Genomic DNA, 21,211 nt, shown 5'->3' with positions numbered 1-21,211 from the left:
ATGTGCTGGTTATTTAAATAATTAGTTAAAAAGAGCTCCTCATTTAAGTCACCAGCCTTGCAATTCTTGTCATTCTTAATACTTTACCCATTACAGAAAAGGTCTACTTTTTAAATTACTTGCTATTCTTAAAGTCTCTTCTTATAAAAATTAAAACTAGAGGTTTATTATTATTATTATTGTGATGTATACAGGACTTACAGTTACATTTTTTTTGTTGTTTTGCCAGTCCTAAGGTCTGAGCACTCTCCATGGGCTTTCCTCAAGGCTAGTGCTCTACCAAGTGAGCCACAGCACCACTTCTGCCTTTTCTATATATGTGGTACCAAGAAATTGAACCTGGGTCTTTGTGCATGCTAGGCAAGCACTTTAACCCTAGGCCAAACTCCTGGCGCTTAAAGTTACATTTGTAAGGTAGTAAATACATTACTTCCTGAACATTGTTACTACTTCTCATGTTTTTCTCCCACTTCTGCCCTCAACCCCTCCCAAGTTGTGAAGTTTATTTCCACCATACTGCCTTGTTAATATTGCAGTTACACAGGTTCATCCTTTGTCTTTTGTCTCATTATCTTGTTCAAACTAGAGGTTGTTTAGTTACTGGATAGAACTTTTTTTTAAAATAAATATGTAACTTCTTTTTTTGTTCTACCCACATGTTTCATTCATCGGTGTCTGGGATTTTCCTGTTCACAATTTGTAGATCTAAGTAGTACTCTGGACTGCTTTGGTTTATGTTTTCTCTTAGTTATATTAGATTCAACTAATGACACTTTATGCTCATTTGAACTTAGAAGCACATCTTAAATATTTATTAAGATTTCCTTTTCATTTAAGAAGTAAAACATTATAAGACAAACATCAATATAAAATATAATTTTTTAATTTTTCTTTTACTAGATACAGTTTGGAACCTTATCAGACTATTTTGATGCACTGGATAAAGCAGCTTCGACAGAGAGAACAAAGGATCCATCCATGTTTCCTGTTCTAAGCGGAGACTTCTTCACATATGCCGACAGAGATGATCATTACTGGAGCGGCTACTTTACATCCAGACCCTTCTATAAACGAATGGATAGAATTATGGAATCCCATTTAAGGTACATTTACCTGGAAATAGAGACAGTTCTCTATTTACTTTTCTCATGTAGCTTTTTCATGGAGATGTATACTATACAATCTTATGTAGTGCTATGGTAGATTTAAGTAATAATGAAATGCTGATGCAACCAGGAATAGTTCTCCAAAATACAATCACCTTACAGCATGAGATTTTTATTCTGGAATTCTAGAAGGAGGAAGGAAGAATCGTTCATCAATTACATTTTTATTTTTTTGTGTTTGTATTCTGTGTTTTGTCTTTATAATTAATTCACCCTTTTGTTTGTATGTCACGTTATTTCCCTGATGTCAGTCTCTGTGTCTGCAGACAAATAACCTGGCAGTAATCTAGCAAGCTGAACTGCTAGAATACTAGACACGTTTTTAAAAAGTATTAAGGCATCAACAGTCAAGAGTTGGCCTCACATGCACTCTCCAAAAGTGCCTTGTGTGCCTGGGAGAATTTAAAGACTCATCTCATTTCTGTCTCTTTGAGGCACATTTCTGCTTAGAAGTAGTAAGAATTGATAATGCAGGTGGAATGACTGGCTAAAGGGGAATTAGACTATACAATAGGAACTCTTAACAACATTAATAGAGTGTAGACTACTAATAGAACATTCTCTTGTCCAGTAGAACTTTGTACAGTGATAAGTTCTGCTTCTGTATGGGTCTAGTATATCTGTGACTGTTGGGTACTTGAAAGGTGACTGGTTGAAAGGACTGAATACTTCATTCTTATTAATGTTTTTAGGCTATGCTGTGTTTTGTCAGGGCCTTACCTTGCTGAACTAGCACTCTATTGCTTAACCCACTCTTCCAGCGTGGTTTTTAGCTGGTTATTTTGTAGTCTCTTAACATCTTCCTGGCCCATCTGGTTTGCAATCATGATCATGTAGGTCTCAGCCTTCTGAGTAGCTAAGATGATGGGTGAGAGCCACTGGCATTGTATTACATTTTATATACTTCTGATTAATTTGTCAGTAGCTGTGTATTTAGTGGCAATAATATTAAGGAGGATGATTCTAAGAAATGGAATCTAGTAGTTTTTTTTCCCTTTTCTTTTTGTGAAGATGAATTTCCTTATAGACTACTAAAACTTTGTCTATAATACTTTAGAGTTGTATGCTTTATTTATATGCTGCATCTTGGTGTTAAAAAACAAATTAGATTGTACCAACTCTCTTCTGTATACTAGTGGATTCTGAGTACATTTCAGAAAGGCTTTTTATAAAATTTATTTCTTAAAATACTTCGCATATGAAAGAAATATATCTTATATTTATAAGATGATCAATTATTATGTTATTTTAAACTTTTTGATAAAATGGAATGACTGCTAAATAACACAGATATACCTTCATCTATTAGATTTGCGATTTTTAAGTACTAAGTATTTCCCATTTGGCAGAGTATCCTAATTTATCCAACATATATGAGGCATATTATCTATAGCTAGGGGTTTGTTTAGAAAATCCTTATATTTTAAAGCAAAAAAGGGAAGGTTATACAATAATTTGGTATTTCCCAGTGTATTCATTCATTTGAAACTGTTTCTTATCTGAAAATAGCTTTTCATCTTCATTTCAAAATCTGACAGTACAAAAGTATAAACAATAAAATAATATTAGGATCTATGAAATCATTTGAGATTCTTACATAATGAATTTTTATTCTCAAAATCATGGTCACATATGGAAAATTATTCATTGTCTTTTATTTACTTCTACAACTTAGAGGAATTTATTACTTTAAAACTAAAACAAACAAACAAACAAAAAACTACCAAATATCTCATTTACCTGAATCTTGAATCATCTTAAAGCTGCTTTTTTTTTTTTTTTTTTTTTTTTGACAGTCCTGGGCTTGAGCTCAGGGCCTGAGCACTGTCCTTGGACTTTCTCAAGGCTAGAGCTCTACCACTGGAGCCTCAGCACCACTTCCGGCTTTTTTCTATGTATGTGGTACTGAGGAATCGAACCCGGGTCTTCATGCATGCTAGGCAAGCACTTTAACCACTAGGCCAAACTCCTGGCCCCCTGCTTTGTTTTTTTTCCTCCATTTTTCTTAACATATTTGATATGGAGATTCTTCTCATCCATTGGGCTCCATAAACCACATCTTAAGTCCCCCCCCCTTTTATTTTTTTATTTTTTTTGTTGGTGACTTTTTTTATTAGAGAATTTATTAACATTGATTTTTGCATCGTATTTACAAGATATTTAACAAACAAGTATTCAAGAAGGGAATCTCTATTTTTAATTTTTAACTGTAGTTTTCAGTTAATTTTTATTGTATATTAAGAATAATAAGTGTATGATACTTTCTTTTTATTATATATAAATTTTTTATTTAGGTATATGATATTTTCATGTGCATATAATGTTCTTTGATAATATTCACTTCTTATTCTCCTTTCTACATTTTTCACTCCTACTGCTACCCTTCCTTTTCTCCAGTTATCCCCTTCCACTTTCTTGTCCCAGGTACTCTTTAAATTAACTGTTCAGTGAACCTTCCTTGAGCCATATCTTCTGGTTGAACACACACACACACACACACACATACAACTACACATCATTAGCCCTATGTTCTTACTATTTATAAATGTTCCAAGCTATTATTACATAAATTTTTTTCTTTTTTTGTGTGTTCCTTTTATATAAAGTATTGTATAGAGAGGTGTTACAGTTATATGACAGTGTCACCTCTTCCCTAGCTCTTTCCCAGTCTTTTCCTCCTGTCCCTACCCACAGGTTGTATAGTTAATTTTCAACATAGTGTCTAATGAAAATCACCCTTTCTCCCATTTCTGTGTCTCCTTATACTCCCAAAGACAAAGAAATGAACAAACAAGATAAAAAGAAAAGAAAACAAAACAGTAACATAACAACCTCTTGTTTCTGTTTCCTGAAGTATATTTGAATACTTCTTTTGTGTGTGTGGTGGAGGGTCATGGGACCTGAACCTGCTGTCCCTAGGCTCTTCAGCTCAAGGCTTCCGCCCTACCCTTAGGCCTGGGTATTGTCCCTGAGCTCTTGAGTGCAATACTACTACTTACCCTTGACCCAAGCCCCACTTCTTGTTTTCTAGAGGTTAATTGGAAATTTAGAGTCTCAGGTCTTTTTGTGCCTGGACTGGCTTTGAACAGATAAGTGTTTTTTAAACAATGGAGAAGTGACATGATATTAATCACTTTTCATAAGTTTTCTGTAGTTGCGTATGGAGTCCCTATGGTACTCTCTGGATACCACTGTCTGCCTCTCCCCGGCTTAGCCTCCACTCTCTTGGTCTCACTGTCTTCCTCTTAATGCCCAGGTATGACAGGAAGTGGCATTGAGGTGATGTTCATGATGTACATCCTTGCTCCTTAGAGAACAGGGAAGACAGAGCTATGTTCACACCGTCAACAAGATGCCGAGTATCGTTGAGAACTTGAATACATAAGATAGAAATACTTGATAGTTTCATAGAAAATTTCATCATTAGCAATTCTTGTATAAATTATATTTAATAGTTCTAAAAAAGGCAACCAGTGTCATATATTTTAGACTGTAAATGTAAAGTGTTCTTGAAATAAATTTATGTACTTTTTCATGCAATTAGGGTTGCTGAAATCCTTTACTATATTGCCCTGAAGCAAGCTCAGAAATACAAGATAAATAAATTCCTTTCATCCACACATTACACATCTCTAACAGAAGCCAGAAGGAATTTGGGGCTGTTCCAACATCATGATGCAATCACCGGAACCGCAAAAGATTGGGTAGTTGTGGATTATGGTACCAGGTAATATAACCATAGAAAAAGATTGCTTAAATTTTTGATACATAAGATTGTATTAAATGTTTTGATACATAAGATTGCATCTATCTCAAAATGAAGCTGTTAATACATGTTGGCATACATTATCAATGATATTCCCTTTAAGTATTGTTTCAGCAAGTCATCACCGATTTTCAATGTTTTATTTTTTCATGACATTTATTGTCACATTCTAGTTCCCTCAACTTTTTAACATACTGTATTTTTTTTTTCAAATAGAGCAGCAAGACATTGTAAAGCTGATTTTGTTTTCCCCTTAGTATAGTAACTGTAGCTTGAAAATTGGGTCACCTTCTTTATCAAGGATTTGACATCAAAGAAATATTAGCTAAAATCCAGGAAGCTTTAGCCCATTTTACTGGACAGCAGTTCTGTTCTTCAGATGATATTATTCAGTTCTGTTATTTACAAGAAAGAGTGAGAGGAAGAACATAGCCAGGAAGCAGAAAGATCTACCAAGTCAGGTACAAATTATACAAACAGCTGGGAATGCAAAGACTGGTTATTGATGTCAAAGCCATATTCCTCACTTAAAGAAAGCCGTCAGACAAGTGAGGGAGTGAAAGCTCAGTTATTTATTTATTTTTGCTGATCTTGGGAGGTCTAGAACTCAGGGGTTGAGTGCTGTTCCTGAGTCTCTTTGTGCTCCACCATGTGAGCCATAGCACCTATTCTGGCTTATTTAGTTGTTTATTGGAAATAAGAGTCTCATGAACTTTCTTGCCTGGACTGGCTTTAAACTGTAAGCCTCAGATAGATCTCAGCCTCCTGAGTAGCTAGGATTAGAGGAATGAGCCACTGTTGCCTGGCTGTTTTTATATTAAAGAATTTCAGGGACAGGAGTTTGGCCTAGTGGTAGAATGCTTGCCTAGCATGTACAAACCCCTGGGTTCGATTCCTCGGTAACACATACATAGAGAAAAAAAGCCAGAAGTGGTGCTATTGCTCAAGTGGTAGAGCTCTAGCCTTGAGACAGCCCCTGGACAGTGCTCAGGCCCTGAACCCAAGCCCAGGACTGGGAAAAAAAAGAAAGAAAGAATTTCAGTGAATACAGGCTTTGCCTGAGAAAGAGAAAGGATTTGGTAAACAATGCTTCCCAAAGATGGTATAGCCAGCCCTGTGTGAAGGAGAGATCTCTATCTTGCCAGACTAAGGCTGGCTGCTCATTAGCATCAGTGCAGAGGAGATTCCTGCATTATATCCCTGCAACTTACACTATTATTTCTCCCAGATTCTCTTTATATCAGTGATTTGTGGGCTTGGTGTTTGCATGTGCTCAGCCCCGTGTTTGCCTGCCATGAATGAGGCCCTGGATTTGAGTTCCAGAGTTGGGGGAAAAAAAATTCCAGAAAACCAAAAACTGAACCAAACAAAGAGAATATTTTAAAATCATTAGAAGTATATCATAATTTTCTCCTTAAAAAAAAAGGTTACTCCTATATGTAGAAAAAAATCTCTAGTACTCATAAAAATGAACATTAAAAATTGACTCACAAGGGACTCTGTTAAGTGTTATATTTAAAAACATATATTTTAATTTAATTTAATTTCTTTTGCTAGTCCTGGGCTTGAGCTCAGGACCTGAGCACTGTACTTGGACTTTCTTAAGGCTAGAGCTCTACCACTTGAGCCTCGGTACCACTTCAAGCTTTTTTTTTTTTTTTTTTTTTTTTTTAATGTATGTGGTACTGAGGAATTGAACCCTGGTCTTCGTGCATGCTAGGCAAGCACTCTACCACTAGGCCAAACTCCCGGCCCCACATTTTTAGTTGTAATATTTTAACTAGCTTTCTAGAAATGATGTGTGTAGAAAAGATATTTGTGAGGTTCCACTATTTACTGCAGTATTTCAAATATACATTTAAGAAAGTATCTTGAAAATTTTCTCTGTTTTGTTGTGGGAAATACACATTCCTCAGCATATTCTGTCTGCTGAGGTTGTTTTGGGCTTAAAGTAAAAAAGACATAATTGTGATGTTTCCTCCCAAAGAAAGCTTTTATCCCCCCCTGTGGTACTAGGTGTTGTGCTTGCTGAACAGGGACTCTACCATGTGAACCTCACTCCCTTTTTGCTTTTTGCTTCAGTTATTATTATTTTTTCTTGTGTTTCTGCTCAGGTCAGGCTGTCAATGCTTTCTCCTTAGGTTGCATGCCACCACATCTAGCTATTGGTTTAGACAGGGACTCATTAACTTTTTTGTCCAGTTGACCTTGAAATAAGATCCTTCTGATTTCAGCCTCCCAATAAAAGGAATAAAAAGAAACTTTTTTTTTTTTTGTAAGTAAGCTTCAGCCTTTTGTTTTCCCTTTTCATTGGCTCCTGCCTCCTTGGTTTTAGAAGAGTTCGAAAGTAAGACTTAAAATAAGGTAAGGCTGCGGAAGTCTTCAGAAATATAGAGAAGATGTTCTCTTACATTACTTACTTGCTCTTTCCAGCTATCATATTAAAGAGATTTGAATATAGACATTGAACTTTTGTTACAGAACAATTTGTGTGTCATGGCTTTTCCAGAAAGCCTGTCATTAGTTTCTCAATAATTTTGTGTTGCTTTCAGGTTACAGAACCAGTCCTATGTAGAACTGCATGTTAGAGAGAGGAGTAAAAAAAAATATAGTAATTTTCAGATTGTATTTGACATTTGTAAATTTGCTTTGTGAGTATTTCACACTTCACTTGAAAAGCTGTAAACAATTACCAAGTCATTAACACAGACATTTTAAGGAGGAAATTTCAAAACACAAAGTTGGAGAATTATAAACATGGAGGCGGTTAACATTGGTTATTGTCTGGTACGTCAACTACTATTCATTCAGTTGTTGACAAAGTGTTCTTGTAAGTGCAATAGATACCATGGCTCACATCTGTAATCCTAGCAACTCCAGAGGTTGAATTTGGGAAGATGGAAGTTCAGGGTCAGTCAGTCCAGGAAAAATGGTCTTCATTCTCTACCAATAAATGGGTAGATGGGTTCAGTAGTGTGTGCTTGCCATTCTAACTCAGGACCATCTCTGTTCAGACCAACCCATGCAAAAAAATCTGGAGGGACTAGTCTTAGAGATTGTGTTTTGGGCTGTTGGTAATAGTAATCCCAAACAGAACAAATAAAGTCCTGTAAAAGAAATCTCCGGGTAACCAAGTCATTTATTAGAGTCCACAGTATCCAGGGACCCAGGCCTTCCAACTTTTTCTTTTGCAATCACAGGGCTAGTCTAAGGATCATATTCTGCATGGTAGCCCTAAATGTTTATGGAATTAACAAACTGTAGAGCAAAAATACATTGTGATGTATCTGGAGGTTAAGTCTAACCTCCAGAAGGCATGAGAAAATGAATTAGACTGTTTGTAATGGAAGTCTACCTAATGGAGCATATATGGAAGGGAAGAAGAAATGGTAATGGTCTCTTTTGGAAAGGTTTTGCCAGTTATTTCTAAGTTGTCATTAATGTAGGCAGGAAAAAGCTGAGAAAGAGGTGAGCATAAGGTCCTAACATGAAATCAAACGAATATAGGACAAATATGATACCATCTGTTTAAACAAAAACCAATGACAGGGGCCAGTAGTTTGGCCTAGTGGTAGAGTGCTTGCCTAGCAGGCACGAAGACCCGGGTTCGATTCCTCGGTACCACATACATAGAAAAAAGCCAGAAATGGTGCTGAGGCTCAAGTGGTAGAGCTCTAACCTTGAGAAAGTCCAAGGACAGTGCTCAGGCCCTGAGCTCAAGCCCATGACTGGCAAAAACAAACAAATAAACAAAAAAACAATGACAGCACACCAGAGCTGTGATTTCTCAGTGACTTTGCCTAAATTGTGTGCATTATGTATTCACAGGACAAGTGAAGGTTAAGATGCTGTAGGCTCTGAGAAATCCATGTGAATGAATTATTTTAAAAAAAGTTTTGTTATACCCAATAATTCCCAAATTTATTTACTATGTTTTTGTTGTTGGTGGTATTGGTGGTAGTGATTTTGTGTTAGTGCTGGTATTGTGGCTTGAAGTTGGCCTTGTGTTCCTGCTTGACTCATTTATTCAATGCTAGTGTGCTACCACTTCACCTATGTTTGTAGTTGTGGCTTTTTTCTACTTAATTGAGCTAAGAGTCTCTTGAATTATCTTCCTGGGGCAGCTTTGAACTATGATCTTTTGATCCTATCCTCCTGAATAACTAGGACAACAGATGGGAGCTGCCAGCAGTTGGCTTCATGTTTCATCATATTTTAGTGTATATGTATCCTAGGTTTTTGTGACATGGGGATTTAAACTCAGAGCCTTGTACTTGTTAGGTAGGAACTCTACCCCTTGAGCTATACTTTCAGATTTTGTCTTACTTTTTGAGTGGGGTTTTATATTTTTGCTCAAACCCATCCTCAAATCATGATCTTCCTTGCCTGCTACTTCCCACATGGCTGGGATTACAGATGTGAGCCACCAGTTGCTAGCTTGTTGGTTGTTATGGGCAAGGGAGGGGGCCTCTCAATTCTTTGCCCAAATTGACCCTGAATTTTAATTTTTACGTGCTGAATAGCTGGAATTATCGGTGTGAGATAGCATACCCAGTCTTTGTTTTGTTTTAAGCAAAACAGCATTATACATCTTGAGAAAGCTGTTGATTGAATGTCTTGCTACAGTTGTTAGTGCTCATTTCATCAAATATGTGTTGTTAGGGTGTAGATACTGTTCTATGGCTTTCCCCTCATTTAATTGGGACTGTTCAGTGCTCTGTGATTCATGGGCAGTTTTAGCTACTGGAGAACATAGCCACATCGAGGCTGCCTAGTAAGGATCACCGTGTAGATAGTAGAGACAAACTGGCTGAATGAGTTAGTTTTGTACCAAAACTATGTCTGTGCTTTCAGTCTTTTAGCCTCATGAGCACATTTATCATTATGGGAAAATATTTGGATATACTGATAATTTTGACTGGATGATGGTGTGAACTCAAATTAGTAACATTTCAGTGTTAAAGTTATGGTTTATTATGTAAATGTGTCTCACTAATAGTTTATTGATTATTAAAGCATGGCGTAGTGCTCTATAAGAAAAAGTTATTTCCAATTGTTTTACAGGTGCTTTTTTTGTGAATGACAGCAAAATGTGTCTGTAAGGCACAGAACTCAAGTTGCTTCCTATACTAGAGAAAATAATGTGATGATTTTTTTAAAATAATAGATTCATCCTCATGGGTGAACGAGTGATAAATAATGAGCTTTATAGATTTCTACATTATGAATTTACTTTCAGTTGTTTGGACTGTACCGTCTTAATGAAACATAGTGGTCTGTAATCATTCACTATATATTTCCTATCAGTAGTTTTCCAGAGATGTAGCAGTTATTCAGCCTGAGCTAAGGTGTAACTGAGTTAGGTGTCGCTGTTATGTTGTCCAGTAACCCAGGGGGTGATATTATTTCATGTTTATTGTCATAAACTGATTTTACCTTCTAAATATAATACTCATGTTAGCTCATCAAGTAAAGGCAATATATTAAAACAGTTTTGATAGAAGTTTATAAAAGTTGGTCATTTTCAGTGTTTTAACAGAGAAAATTATGTTAGCCATGAGAAATTTCACTGAATGTGAAAGTAAATAAGGATGTTCTTTTCAATATGTAGTGTTTTCAATATGTAGTTGATTGTGAATCAACAGATTTTTAACCATCCATCTGGTTCCTTTGTCATAACCACAATTGGAAATTTGAGTAGAGTTAGTAATTTCATTGATAAAGAAAAGCAGCAAGGATGAAGACAATTCCATTATCCAGATCTGTGAAACCTCTTCTTTCTAGTTCTCTTGAAGAAGAACATGAAACCAAATTCAACAAAATTTACCTTTGAATGGATTATGGACTGATTTAGTTTTCTTGTGAGCTGAGAGTTGATGTTCTATTTTCTCCTGCTGTTGTGTTAACCTTTTTTGACAATATTCCTGGAAAAAAAGAGCAAAAATTGCTTTGTGATGTATTTTTTTTTTGTGGTGGTACTGGAGCTTGAACTCAGGACCCACCCATTTTTTTTTTTTTTTTTGCCTAAGGGTAGTACTCTACCATTTGAGCCACAGTTATACTCTGGTATTTATTGCTGGTGAATTGGAGAGAAGTGTCTTGTGGACTTCCCAGCCTAGACTGGCTTTGAACCATGGTTCTCAGATATCAGCCTCTGATGGAGCTAAGATTATCTATCTTTTATTAGCCATTCTTATAAATATTTAGTTGTGGAGCTAAATGGGGTGAATTCCTTACAGATTCATTATAAATTTCACTTTGTGATTATAAGATGAAGGTGTTACTTGTTTATTATGAAAAAACTTTGAGAATATTGTCTGTGGATTATTGGATTCTCAGGATAATAAGATTTTTAATTTGCAGACTTTTTCAATCCTTAACTGCTTTGGAGAAGATAATTGGAGATTCTGCATTTCTTCTTATTTTGAAAGACAAAAACATGTATAAGTCTTATTCTTCTGATACAGTCTTAGAGATGGTAAGTTGGTCTCTTTTATAATTGTTATAAAATATCTGATTCTCTTCAGTTCTTTGATTGGAAAATATGACGAGGCATTTCATTAAAAGAGATGAAAAATGGTTATTTTGTCTATTACTTGAGAAATTTGCTTTGTTGTTGTTGCAGGTTCTGGGGCTTGACCTCAAGGCCTGAACACTGTCCTTGAGCCTTTTTGCTAAAGGCTGTCAATTCTACCACTTGAGTCACTGTTCCATCTCGGCATTTTAGTGGTTAATGGGAGATAAGACTTTCTTGCCTAACTGGAATTAAACTGTGATCCTTCCATCTCAGCCTCATGAGTAACAGTGATTATAGACAAGAGCCACCTTGTGCTCACCTTACTTGAAAAAAAAAATTGCCACTTCATGTAATTTGTCGTCCTATTCTTCTTTTCTAGAAGTATGTCTACATTTGATTTCTTATATGTATTTTGCTCTAAATTTTAATATGAAAAATAATACAGTGAAATTATTTCAGGGTAGTTAAGATAGGCATTAGAGCACACTTGTAAGGCAACTGAATAATGAAATTATTATGTTGCTTACCTTTAATCAGACATGTTTTGATATTTTCATTTTTGTTTTTGTTCTTGATCAGTTTACACAAAACCTGAATTTAGTGTCACCTGATTTCAGGATAAATACATGGTGTGTTACAGGAATTGCTGAAATTGCATGCCATACAAGTAGAGCAATGTGAAAAGAATTCTTTATCTGTAAGATGGAATGGTCATCTCTGCTTTCCTGTGCACTTACGGTTAAGATTGGAAGAGCTCAGGTAGCAAACTATTTTGAAAGGAACAGCAAGGAACAACAGTTCAAAAAATGGCTGATTGCAACCCTCTTTATGATTCCACCCGCAACTCTGGGAAACTTTTCTTTGTAAATTAGAACTTAGTTATCCTTAGTCTTTTATGAATGCTAGGATTTACTTTATATGTAATTTGAATTTACATATCTGAAATGAGAGATACAGTTCAATACTTTTAGAATGATGCTTGTAATCAAATCATGATTACAAATGTTCATTTTCAAATAGGAAAAAACACAACAGATATAGATTTCCTAAAGCTACTAAACATAAGGCAAAAATAAGATAGTAACACTTTTAGCAAAATTTCCTGTAGAATTCCAGAATGGAATGCCCATGATGGATCCAAGCCCTGATGATAACACATGTTGTGCTTAAAGCACATGCAAACATGTGCATGCACACACACACTTTCACTGGATTGTTTGCTTTTGAATTTTGATGTCCCTTAGTTGGAAAGAGGGTTTTTTTGTTTGTTTGTTTGTTTTTGCTTTTGCCAGTCCTGGGGCTTGAGCTCAGAACCTGAGCACTGTCCTTGAACTTTTTCTCAAGGCTAGAGCTCTGCCACTTAAACCACAGCATCATTTCTGGCTTTTTCTATATATGTGGTACTGAGGAATCAAGCCAGGGTCTTGGTGCATGCTAGGCAAGCACTCTTACCATTAGGCCAAACTCTTGGACCCTGAAAAAGGGCTTTTTTAATTCATATTTTGTACTTTTGAGATTTTTGCAAAGTAGCATTACAGAGCTAATATGTATGCTTAAGTTTTTCAATTAAAATAAACTATTATACTTCATTTTTATAGGATTCCAAGCAAAAGTCACAAGATTCTCTGCCAGCAGAAAATATTATAGAGCTGAGTACAGATGAACCTAGGTAAGTTTATAATTGTAAACTTGGTAGCTGGCTTAGTTTTCTTGATTTTCATTGTATTTGGTCTTAATGAACATATACTTGTAGGCAATATTTTAACTTAGTTTATTGTTTGATTTTATGAGTTTTCTGAAGAAACATTTTCTTCAGATAGCAGTCATATTCAATGATTGTAGCTTGATACATTGCTAAATTTGCTATTATAACAATTACACTATAATAATAACTAGGTACTATTATAATTAGTATTTTTCATAAGCAATGACATTGGTAAATTATAGCTAAGGACATAAAAAGGAATTCCTTATCTTCGCAATATTACTTTTAGATGGCATTTGTTCTTAGCTAACCTTTTATGTAGTTACCTGTTTTTTTAATTAATCTTAAATTGTTTTTTAAGTATATATATATATATCTTTATTGTTATTGTGAAGGTGATGGGCAGATGGGTTACAGTTATATATGCCAGAGCATTGTCAACCTTTCCCTTACTCAACATTCTTCCCTCCTGTGCCTGCTCACAGGTTGAGTGGTTCATTTTCATCATAGTGTCTACGACTTAGAGTATCACTGCTGAATTTGTTCACCCCTTGTCTCACTCTTTCTGTGCACCCTCTCCTTACTCTCTCAAGAACAGATAAACTTATTAATTTAATGGATACATTTAACTGGTGACCATCTTCAATTTATGAAGAGATGTTTATGGTTTTTGTATCAATTCTTTGTTTCTGTTTTTGGTTACCACATACCTGTCAGTGATTACCAGTGGACCCAGGCACCCAGTGTATTTTTTTTTTTGCAATACAACTTTTTACTCTATTGAAAAATTGACAGTGTTGACAAATGGATGGATTAGAGAATAATTTCAAGAGTGATTAATGGTTTTCATTAAGTATGCTATATTAAAATTAGTAATGTATATATATGTATATAATTATATATGGAATGGCCAAGTGTGGACGCATGTGATCCGACCACTCATCTGGGTGAGGCAGGAGAATTGAACTGGAAGGCTAGCCTATGTTATACAGGGAGACACTTGTCTCAAACAAATTAATTGACAAAAGGAATGTGAAGTATTAGAGAAACGTTGTAATTGCTAGTAAAGCTGGAATTTTGGTTAAACACAGACTAAAATTTATTCAGTAATGTAGACAAGAAATATATATAGTTCATACCTTAGAATAAGAAGGTTGTATTTTAAGGTATCAGTAGTCTGAAAGCTTTCAAATTGAGACCAAAGTTGAAATGAAAGAAGAATCATACTAATAGAAATATCAACAATAATTATTTTAATATAATTGGCAATCAATGTAATAAGCATTGAATATGATTACTTTTTGAAGAAAAAATTTTTCTTAAAATTCATTTTAAGTGTATAAATTTGAATTATTCATTTTAAATGTATAAATTTATTGTTTAAAATAAGTAATTTCTCAATAAATTAGACATTGCATTTCTTTTTCTTAAATCTGCATCCCTAAAACAGTGTAGAGTTCATAAACTAGTGGCTTTAGGCATAATCCTACTGTTAACATTATTTCTATTAGGTAATTTGATGAGGAGCAATCTGATGGTTATAAGAATAGCAACTGGTTACTGTAGTTATATAATACTCTCCTTTCCCCCTACTCTCTTCAGCACATGTCAGGGTATGTGGGATGGGAGAGGCTGGGGCTGGACAGGTCAGAGGATAAGTTGCATTTCTTTTGGTTTCTGTCCTTTCTTACTGTCTCAGCCTCAAACTACAGTGATGGGTTGTTTAGTCTTGCTTATGGCAGAGGAAGGTTAGAAAATGTAATTGTGATAGGAAAGGAGAAACATGTTTTGAACTTTAATATTGAAAGTTTTCAGTGGCAGGTAAACATAAAGAGAATTTTAAAGCTATTAGTAAAATATTTACCTCGACTTTTCTTAAGCAGTTTGTATTTAAATGTTTTACTTTACTGTTATTTCTTTACAGTTTTTTAATCAAATATCAATGTGTCTATTTGAATATTTCTAATTAGTCTATTTTTATGTTTTTTAATCGATTTTGAATTTCACAGCTTCATAAATACTTTTGGTTGAAAAAAATCTGTACTTTTTTGTGTATTAGTTACTGATTACCTTATGGATCTCTCCATAAAACTAGTGGCCAATAAGGAATGGTAGTGGCCTTTAAAAATATAACAATTTGATAGTTTTATTTAACAGATCCTGACAGTGAAATTGCTGTTGTCAGTCCTTAAATTGAACTTCTTAAAGTGTGTGACTGTGAGTTTGTCTCCCATTTTTCATAAATCTTCTGTAGGATTATAGGGGTTAACTTTATTTTAATTATAATTCCTATTTGAATAACAAATTATTAATCTAAACAAGGTATGTATTCACAATGGGGAACATAACCCTCCTCAGGAGGGTAAAATTGGTTTTTAGGGGATTTGAAAAAAAAATCATTAATATGCAAAACATAGATACATTATAGAGAAGTAGACAGTTTATATGTGGTATTAATATAGTATGAGGGGGTTATTAGGAAATAATGTCCAAAGGAGTCCTCAGGGAGATCTTAATGTAAAAAGGCTTGCAAAATACTGTTCTACATTAAATTTAAATAATACATGTAAGTGAATTTTTCCCTGCTGTTGGCAGTTCATTTTTGCTATAGCTTAACATAATTTAGCTAGTGAATATTTAGAAAGTAGTGTATAATCTGCTGAAAGTGACATTAGTACATGTTGCTCTAACTCATTTAGATCACAAGGTTATATAAACACAACTGTATATAGATTCCATTTTTGTACAGAGAGCCAGTACAATTAGGTGTTCAAGAACATTGTGATCATATTTATATTATTCAATGTACACATGTGAAAAATGGAACCAGTTAAATTGAGTGGGGGTGGGTATGGTTGGGAGAGTTGGGATAGACATTTATTGAGATTCGTTGTACTTATAAATTGACATGTTGAATTGTAATTTCTCTGTAGTACCACTTAATGGTGATAAAAATGAAAATAAATGCAAGGAAGTAATTACCATAAAAGGTTCAAAAATAGTTGAAGAAACTTAATAGAAAGACTTGCAAGAAAAGTAAGGACTCAAAAAACACTGGTTATGAAAGGTAACAATCTCAGACAAGTGAGGAGAATTCAGTATTCCTTCAGTATTTCATCTAACTGGGAAGGACAAGAATATTTACCGTTTCATGGACCATAAGCCACATGGCTCGACCATCGGTAAAGTATGTTTTTCCTGTAAGGTGGGGAAGATGAAGTACCATTAAATATATATTCAAATTTAGATTGAGGTAATCTATATAAATCTGAATTTTTTTTGTTTTTGATTTTTTTAATACAAAGTTTGTCTTAGTTCATTTATATTGGTGTAATAGAATTCCGGACTGGGTAATCTGTAATGAATCTGAATGTATTTTGCTCTTAGATTAGAGCAAACCTTCCTGGGGAAGGTTTCCTAGGATCATCCCTGGGAAAACATGGATGGCTTCAATGCCTGGGGTGGGTGGGAGGGAAGCTTATCCTCTTGTTGTCTATTCTTAGAATGCCTACCCATTCATAACAATAGCATTAATCCAATCTTGAGGACAAAGCCCTTACTGCATAATCACCTTTGAAAGATCTCTCAATGCTATTATATTAAGGATTGCATTCCTAATATATGAATGTTGAGGAGCATATTCAGACCACAGCAGACTTTTAGTTTTGAGAGTAACTTATGTGGATTATTGCAACTGTAAATACTTCATATTTTTAGAATTTGTTGACAAGTAACCCTCTCATTCTCTCCTCCCCCCTCTCTTTGTCTGTTTCTCTCTCTCCCTCTCTCTCGCTCATATGTGCAAAGAAAGATAGATACACGAATGGACTTGAAAAGACACTATTAACCTTGTAGAAACACATCAGTTTCTCCTAGGCATCAGTGAGTTCAGAATATAGAACAGATATGAAAACTATCTATGTGTGACATAGTATCTTAGGCCTGTGATCATAGCTACTCAGGAAGCAGCGATCCAAGGATTGTGGTTTGAGACCAAACAAGGAAGAAAAGTTTGAGAGGCTTCAACCAGTGTTATTCTCCATAGCATCTACCTGTCTTCCCCACTGACACAAGTAGGAGGATCACAGACCAGGCCAGTCTGAGTATAAAGTAAGTTGATGCCTTGAAGAAGATAAAGGCAAACAGGAAACTGCCATTGGGCTCAAGATGATGCCTGAAAATAACCAAGGCGCAAACAAGACTCTGGCAGAGGGCTCAAGTGGTAATGTGTTTGTCCTGAAAGTATAGAGCCACGAGTTGAAGACTTAGGTGCTTCCCAAAAAGGCACATTCTTTTAGAGAGGGCACTCCATGACATCATCTCCATTTACTTCTTGAATGGTCTCTTTCACTGACTTCCCAGCATACTTTATTCAAGTGTCTCTGGTTTTCTTCACATACTTTTTTGGTTAATGGTTTTATTCCCTTTTTAGTGATTTCAATTCTGAAATCCTAGAATTCATTTTAACCTCACATTTTATCCTTTAACTTTCATCAACTGTAGAATCTTTTGGGTTCTACCTCTACGGATCTCTGGCTTCATCTCTTTTCCCTTTACTCTCTGGTTTGGTGCCATCTTTTATGCGTTGTGTGAATTATCTTAATGACTTCTTGCCCTTGGTCTACAATTGCTCTATGCCTTTTAGTTATTACATGCCAGTATCTAAGGAATCCACCCAAAATCAGAGTTCTAGGAAATTTATTTATTTTTTTATTAAATAATTTTTATTGTGATTAATAGCAATGTTATATTATATTCACCAGATACAAGGTGCATAACTTCACAAACATTGATACCCTTTCTCATGACATGGTCCCCATTTCCCTCCCACTTATCTTGATTTTCCCCCTTCCCTATCCATTTTTTATTGCTCTATTCTGAAGGGACTTCCTGTTTCCTATTCAGAACAGTGTGACCTTATAGTTAATCATATTTTAGTTGTCAATTGCTTAAAAATCTATTCTCAAATCTAAAGTATTCAATACTGTGTCATGGTCCTTTATAAGTACTAGCTGATTCTTACTTAGATCTGTCATAGCATTTCAGATCGAGACTAGAGTTTTCTTAAAAGCTAGAAAGAGCTGAATGTCCAAGAAAACTCACATTGTTCCACATTGCTGTCCCTAGTTGGCTAAGGATGCATCGGAGCTGTCAACTGCCAATGTTTCTACATGGCCTATGTGTGGGACCTGTGCCTCTCTAACCATGGAGATTATTCTAGAATGGAACCTTAAGAATGAGAGTCCCAGAATAGAGACACATGGGAATTTGACTTCTAGGCTTCTGAGAACCTGACCTTGGAAATCCTAGAGGTCATTTTCACTATTCTATTGTTGGCAAGAAAACTACTTAGATTAGTTCTTAGGTTAGCCAAAATTCGATGAGGGGATTCATTTCTGTTTTGATGTGAGCCTTATCTCTTAACAAAGGTGGAATCGCAGTCACCTTTGGAAATTATCACAGTTGATCTGATGACTGTTGCAACTCACAAACCTCCCAGATACCACTCCCCTTTTTGCAAGATACCCAAAGTCTATTATAATATTGGCACAGAATTTTCATTTAAATAGGCCTGAAACATCTCACTCATAGAATTAATAGGTGTTGTTGACTTATTTTTGCCTCTGTTATTCAAAGCCAGTCCCACTAGGTTGTAAACTGCTGGAGTTAGGGACTGTTACTTTTTTATTTATATTTTCTCCCATGTCTCTGGTATTGTATTCCATATACAAGGAATTCAATATAAAGCATTGCTGAAGTGCATTTAATTATTGATTAAAGAGAGTATTATGAAAATGTTGTATCAGGTATGGAAATGTAATATGCTTGCATGTCTTCTTGCCAGGTATTTTTGTTCTTTCATCTCATCTTTGAAGAAAATCTGTCAGAGTGCTTCTGAATGAACTTAATGCTAGTAAAATTAAAATAATAATTCAATAGAGCTTTGAATGTATGTAATTATTTGAGATTTTAGAGCTTCATACCCTGAACCTGATAAAAAAATTATGTTTCATTCAGCTTTATTACACTTCTATACAATTAACAGTACTGAGATTACATTTTGAGAATAAGGGAGTATAAAAGATGATTCCTAAATAGCTCAGTTAGTTGAATTCATTGGATCAGATTTTATGCATGAAACCTTTTGCTGTTATTATTGACATGGAACATTTGCTTGATTCTACCTTTTGTATTTTCAATGTCCTTATTGCATACAGTTCTTAGTAATTACTTGAACAGTGACACTCAAGGGTTCGGATAGTTCTTCAAAATTTGTTACCAGATCATCCATATACCACATAAAAATATATCTGATAAATTAATTTAAAACATGCACTTACATACTGATTAGATATGCTAGATAATTTTATTGTTTAGAAATGAAAATTCTAGGAAAACAGAACTTCATCCTGTCAAATTCTGGATAACAGAATTGTATCTTGTCAAATTGTAGCATAGATGTTGTATAAGAAGTTGTATTTAATGATGGAGCTACAGTTCTAAAGCATAAAGACAAGTAGCTCTGGCCTAAGAAATAAATCTGTGTTGTCTCAGTAGAGCTTGCCTACAGTTTATCTGTGGGGAGATAAAAAACGGTGTCATAAGTGCTAATTATTGAAAGAAATGTCACTATTGGTTATGAATTATAACGCTTTAAGCTCAAATCTTATGCACGAGAAAACTAGTATAAAGAAGTCTTCATATTGTTGAGTAGAAAGATAAGTGTGTAAAGTCAAGAGGCTTAAGGGTTTTCTTTTCTTGAAAATGATGGAGTATTATAGTCAGATATTATCCCAAGTTTAGGGCCAAATGTGGGATGTGTTGATTACACCTTCAGTCGCAGCTACTTAGAAGGTGAAGATAGAAAGATCAAAGTTTGTGGCGTGCCAGAGTACAAGTATTAAACATTTTCTGAGAAACAGACTAATGCAGAAAATGCTAGGTAAATGCCAAATGGTAGATTTCTGGCCCAGAAAATGTGTAAGACCCTCCCTCCTGAGTTCAAACCCCACTACAAAAAGAGAATAAATGTACTTGACGAATGTAACTGTATCCCCTCTATACATTATCCTGACAAAATTAAAAAAAAAAACTAAAAAGGGAATAAACGTTATCTCAAGGCAACTCAGAACAATAATAGAAAACGTGATTTCACTAGGATATGACACCCCAAATCCTCCGCAGGTTTTATTATTTTTATTTTGAGAATTAAAATAGCCTTAACTTTTAAAACTATGTTAGAAATTTTCCTTTGATGGGAGAACTTGCTGGCTTACAGTGCCAGCATCTTACAAACATGGTAGCACTTAGTAATGTAGGCCTTGGCATTATTACTATAATACATTTATGATTAGATTTAAGGGATACATTCATAGATTTTTTTCAGTGAGATGCCTTTCTGTTTAAACATGAATTGCATATAAAAGGTGTTTGTATACTTTCACCTCTTTTGTATATTTGGAGCAGTATTCTAATCATCTAGGCAGATGGTTTTTCCTGTCTGTAATCTGTTGGGATCTTATTAGAATCTGAAACTTACTCAGAACAATAAGTAGAACATAGAAAATTATTTCAGTGTGATACTTGATTGTTGTATTAAAAGTTGTATTCATTAACAATTTTTTTTTGTTAGTCCTGGGCTTGAGCTCAGGGTCTGAGCACCGTTCTTTGACTTTCTCAAGGCTAGAGCTCAGCAACACTTCAGGCTTTTTTCTATGTATTTGGTACTGAGGAGTTGAACTTGGGCCTTTGTGCATGCTAGGCAAGCAGTCTACCACTAGGCCAAACTCCTGGCCCCTCACTAACAAATGTTTTGAAGTACTTTTAGAAAAATCATGTCTGGTAGAGGTAATTTTGCCTAATAGTCTTGTTTTTTGCCTGAGTTTTCAGGAAAATAGAAAAGTCTCTAGGGGAGGAAATGAGAAAGAGTCTACTCATCCCACAATGTTCTCCCTACCATTATCCTGTTTATTTTCTGACATTTGGACCTTGAGTATTAATTTCTGAAGTATTGTTTCAGCCTCTCATTGACTTTGATGAAGTAACACTTATTATAT

The 21,211-nt window shown here is 34.9% G+C and overlaps 1 protein-coding gene and 1 long non-coding RNA gene across 3 annotated transcripts in view; one reads left to right on the top strand and one right to left on the bottom strand.

Moving 5' to 3' along the window:
- Man2a1 (mannosidase alpha class 2A member 1) overlaps positions 1 to 21,211 on the top strand; it is a 162,536-nt gene that overhangs the window by 76,017 nt on the left and 65,308 nt on the right. For both annotated transcript variants that reach the window (XM_090331511.1, XM_090331512.1), the window contains exons 9-12: positions 901 to 1,103; positions 4,711 to 4,893; positions 11,296 to 11,410; positions 13,048 to 13,118. In XM_090331511.1, the coding sequence (XP_090187637.1) occupies positions 901 to 1,103; positions 4,711 to 4,893; positions 11,296 to 11,410; positions 13,048 to 13,118 (572 nt within the window). The remainder of the gene's footprint in view (positions 1 to 900; positions 1,104 to 4,710; positions 4,894 to 11,295; positions 11,411 to 13,047; positions 13,119 to 21,211) is intronic.
- LOC150064117 (uncharacterized) lies at positions 1,030 to 18,322 on the bottom strand. The gene is made up of 3 exons (XR_016535239.1): positions 18,258 to 18,322; positions 10,760 to 10,856; positions 1,030 to 1,113 (listed from the first exon to the last, which is right to left on the bottom strand). It is a non-coding gene; the product is annotated as an uncharacterized LOC150064117 (long non-coding RNA).

The sequence above is a fragment of the Megascapheus bottae genome, chromosome 4 (genome assembly GCF_031878675.1).
Source record: "Megascapheus bottae isolate mThoBot1 chromosome 4, mThoBot2.hap1, whole genome shotgun sequence".
Taxonomy (NCBI): Eukaryota; Metazoa; Chordata; class Mammalia; order Rodentia; family Geomyidae; genus Megascapheus; species Megascapheus bottae.
The sequence above is the reverse complement of the archived record's forward strand: the minus strand, read 5'-3'. Positions and strand labels throughout refer to the sequence as shown.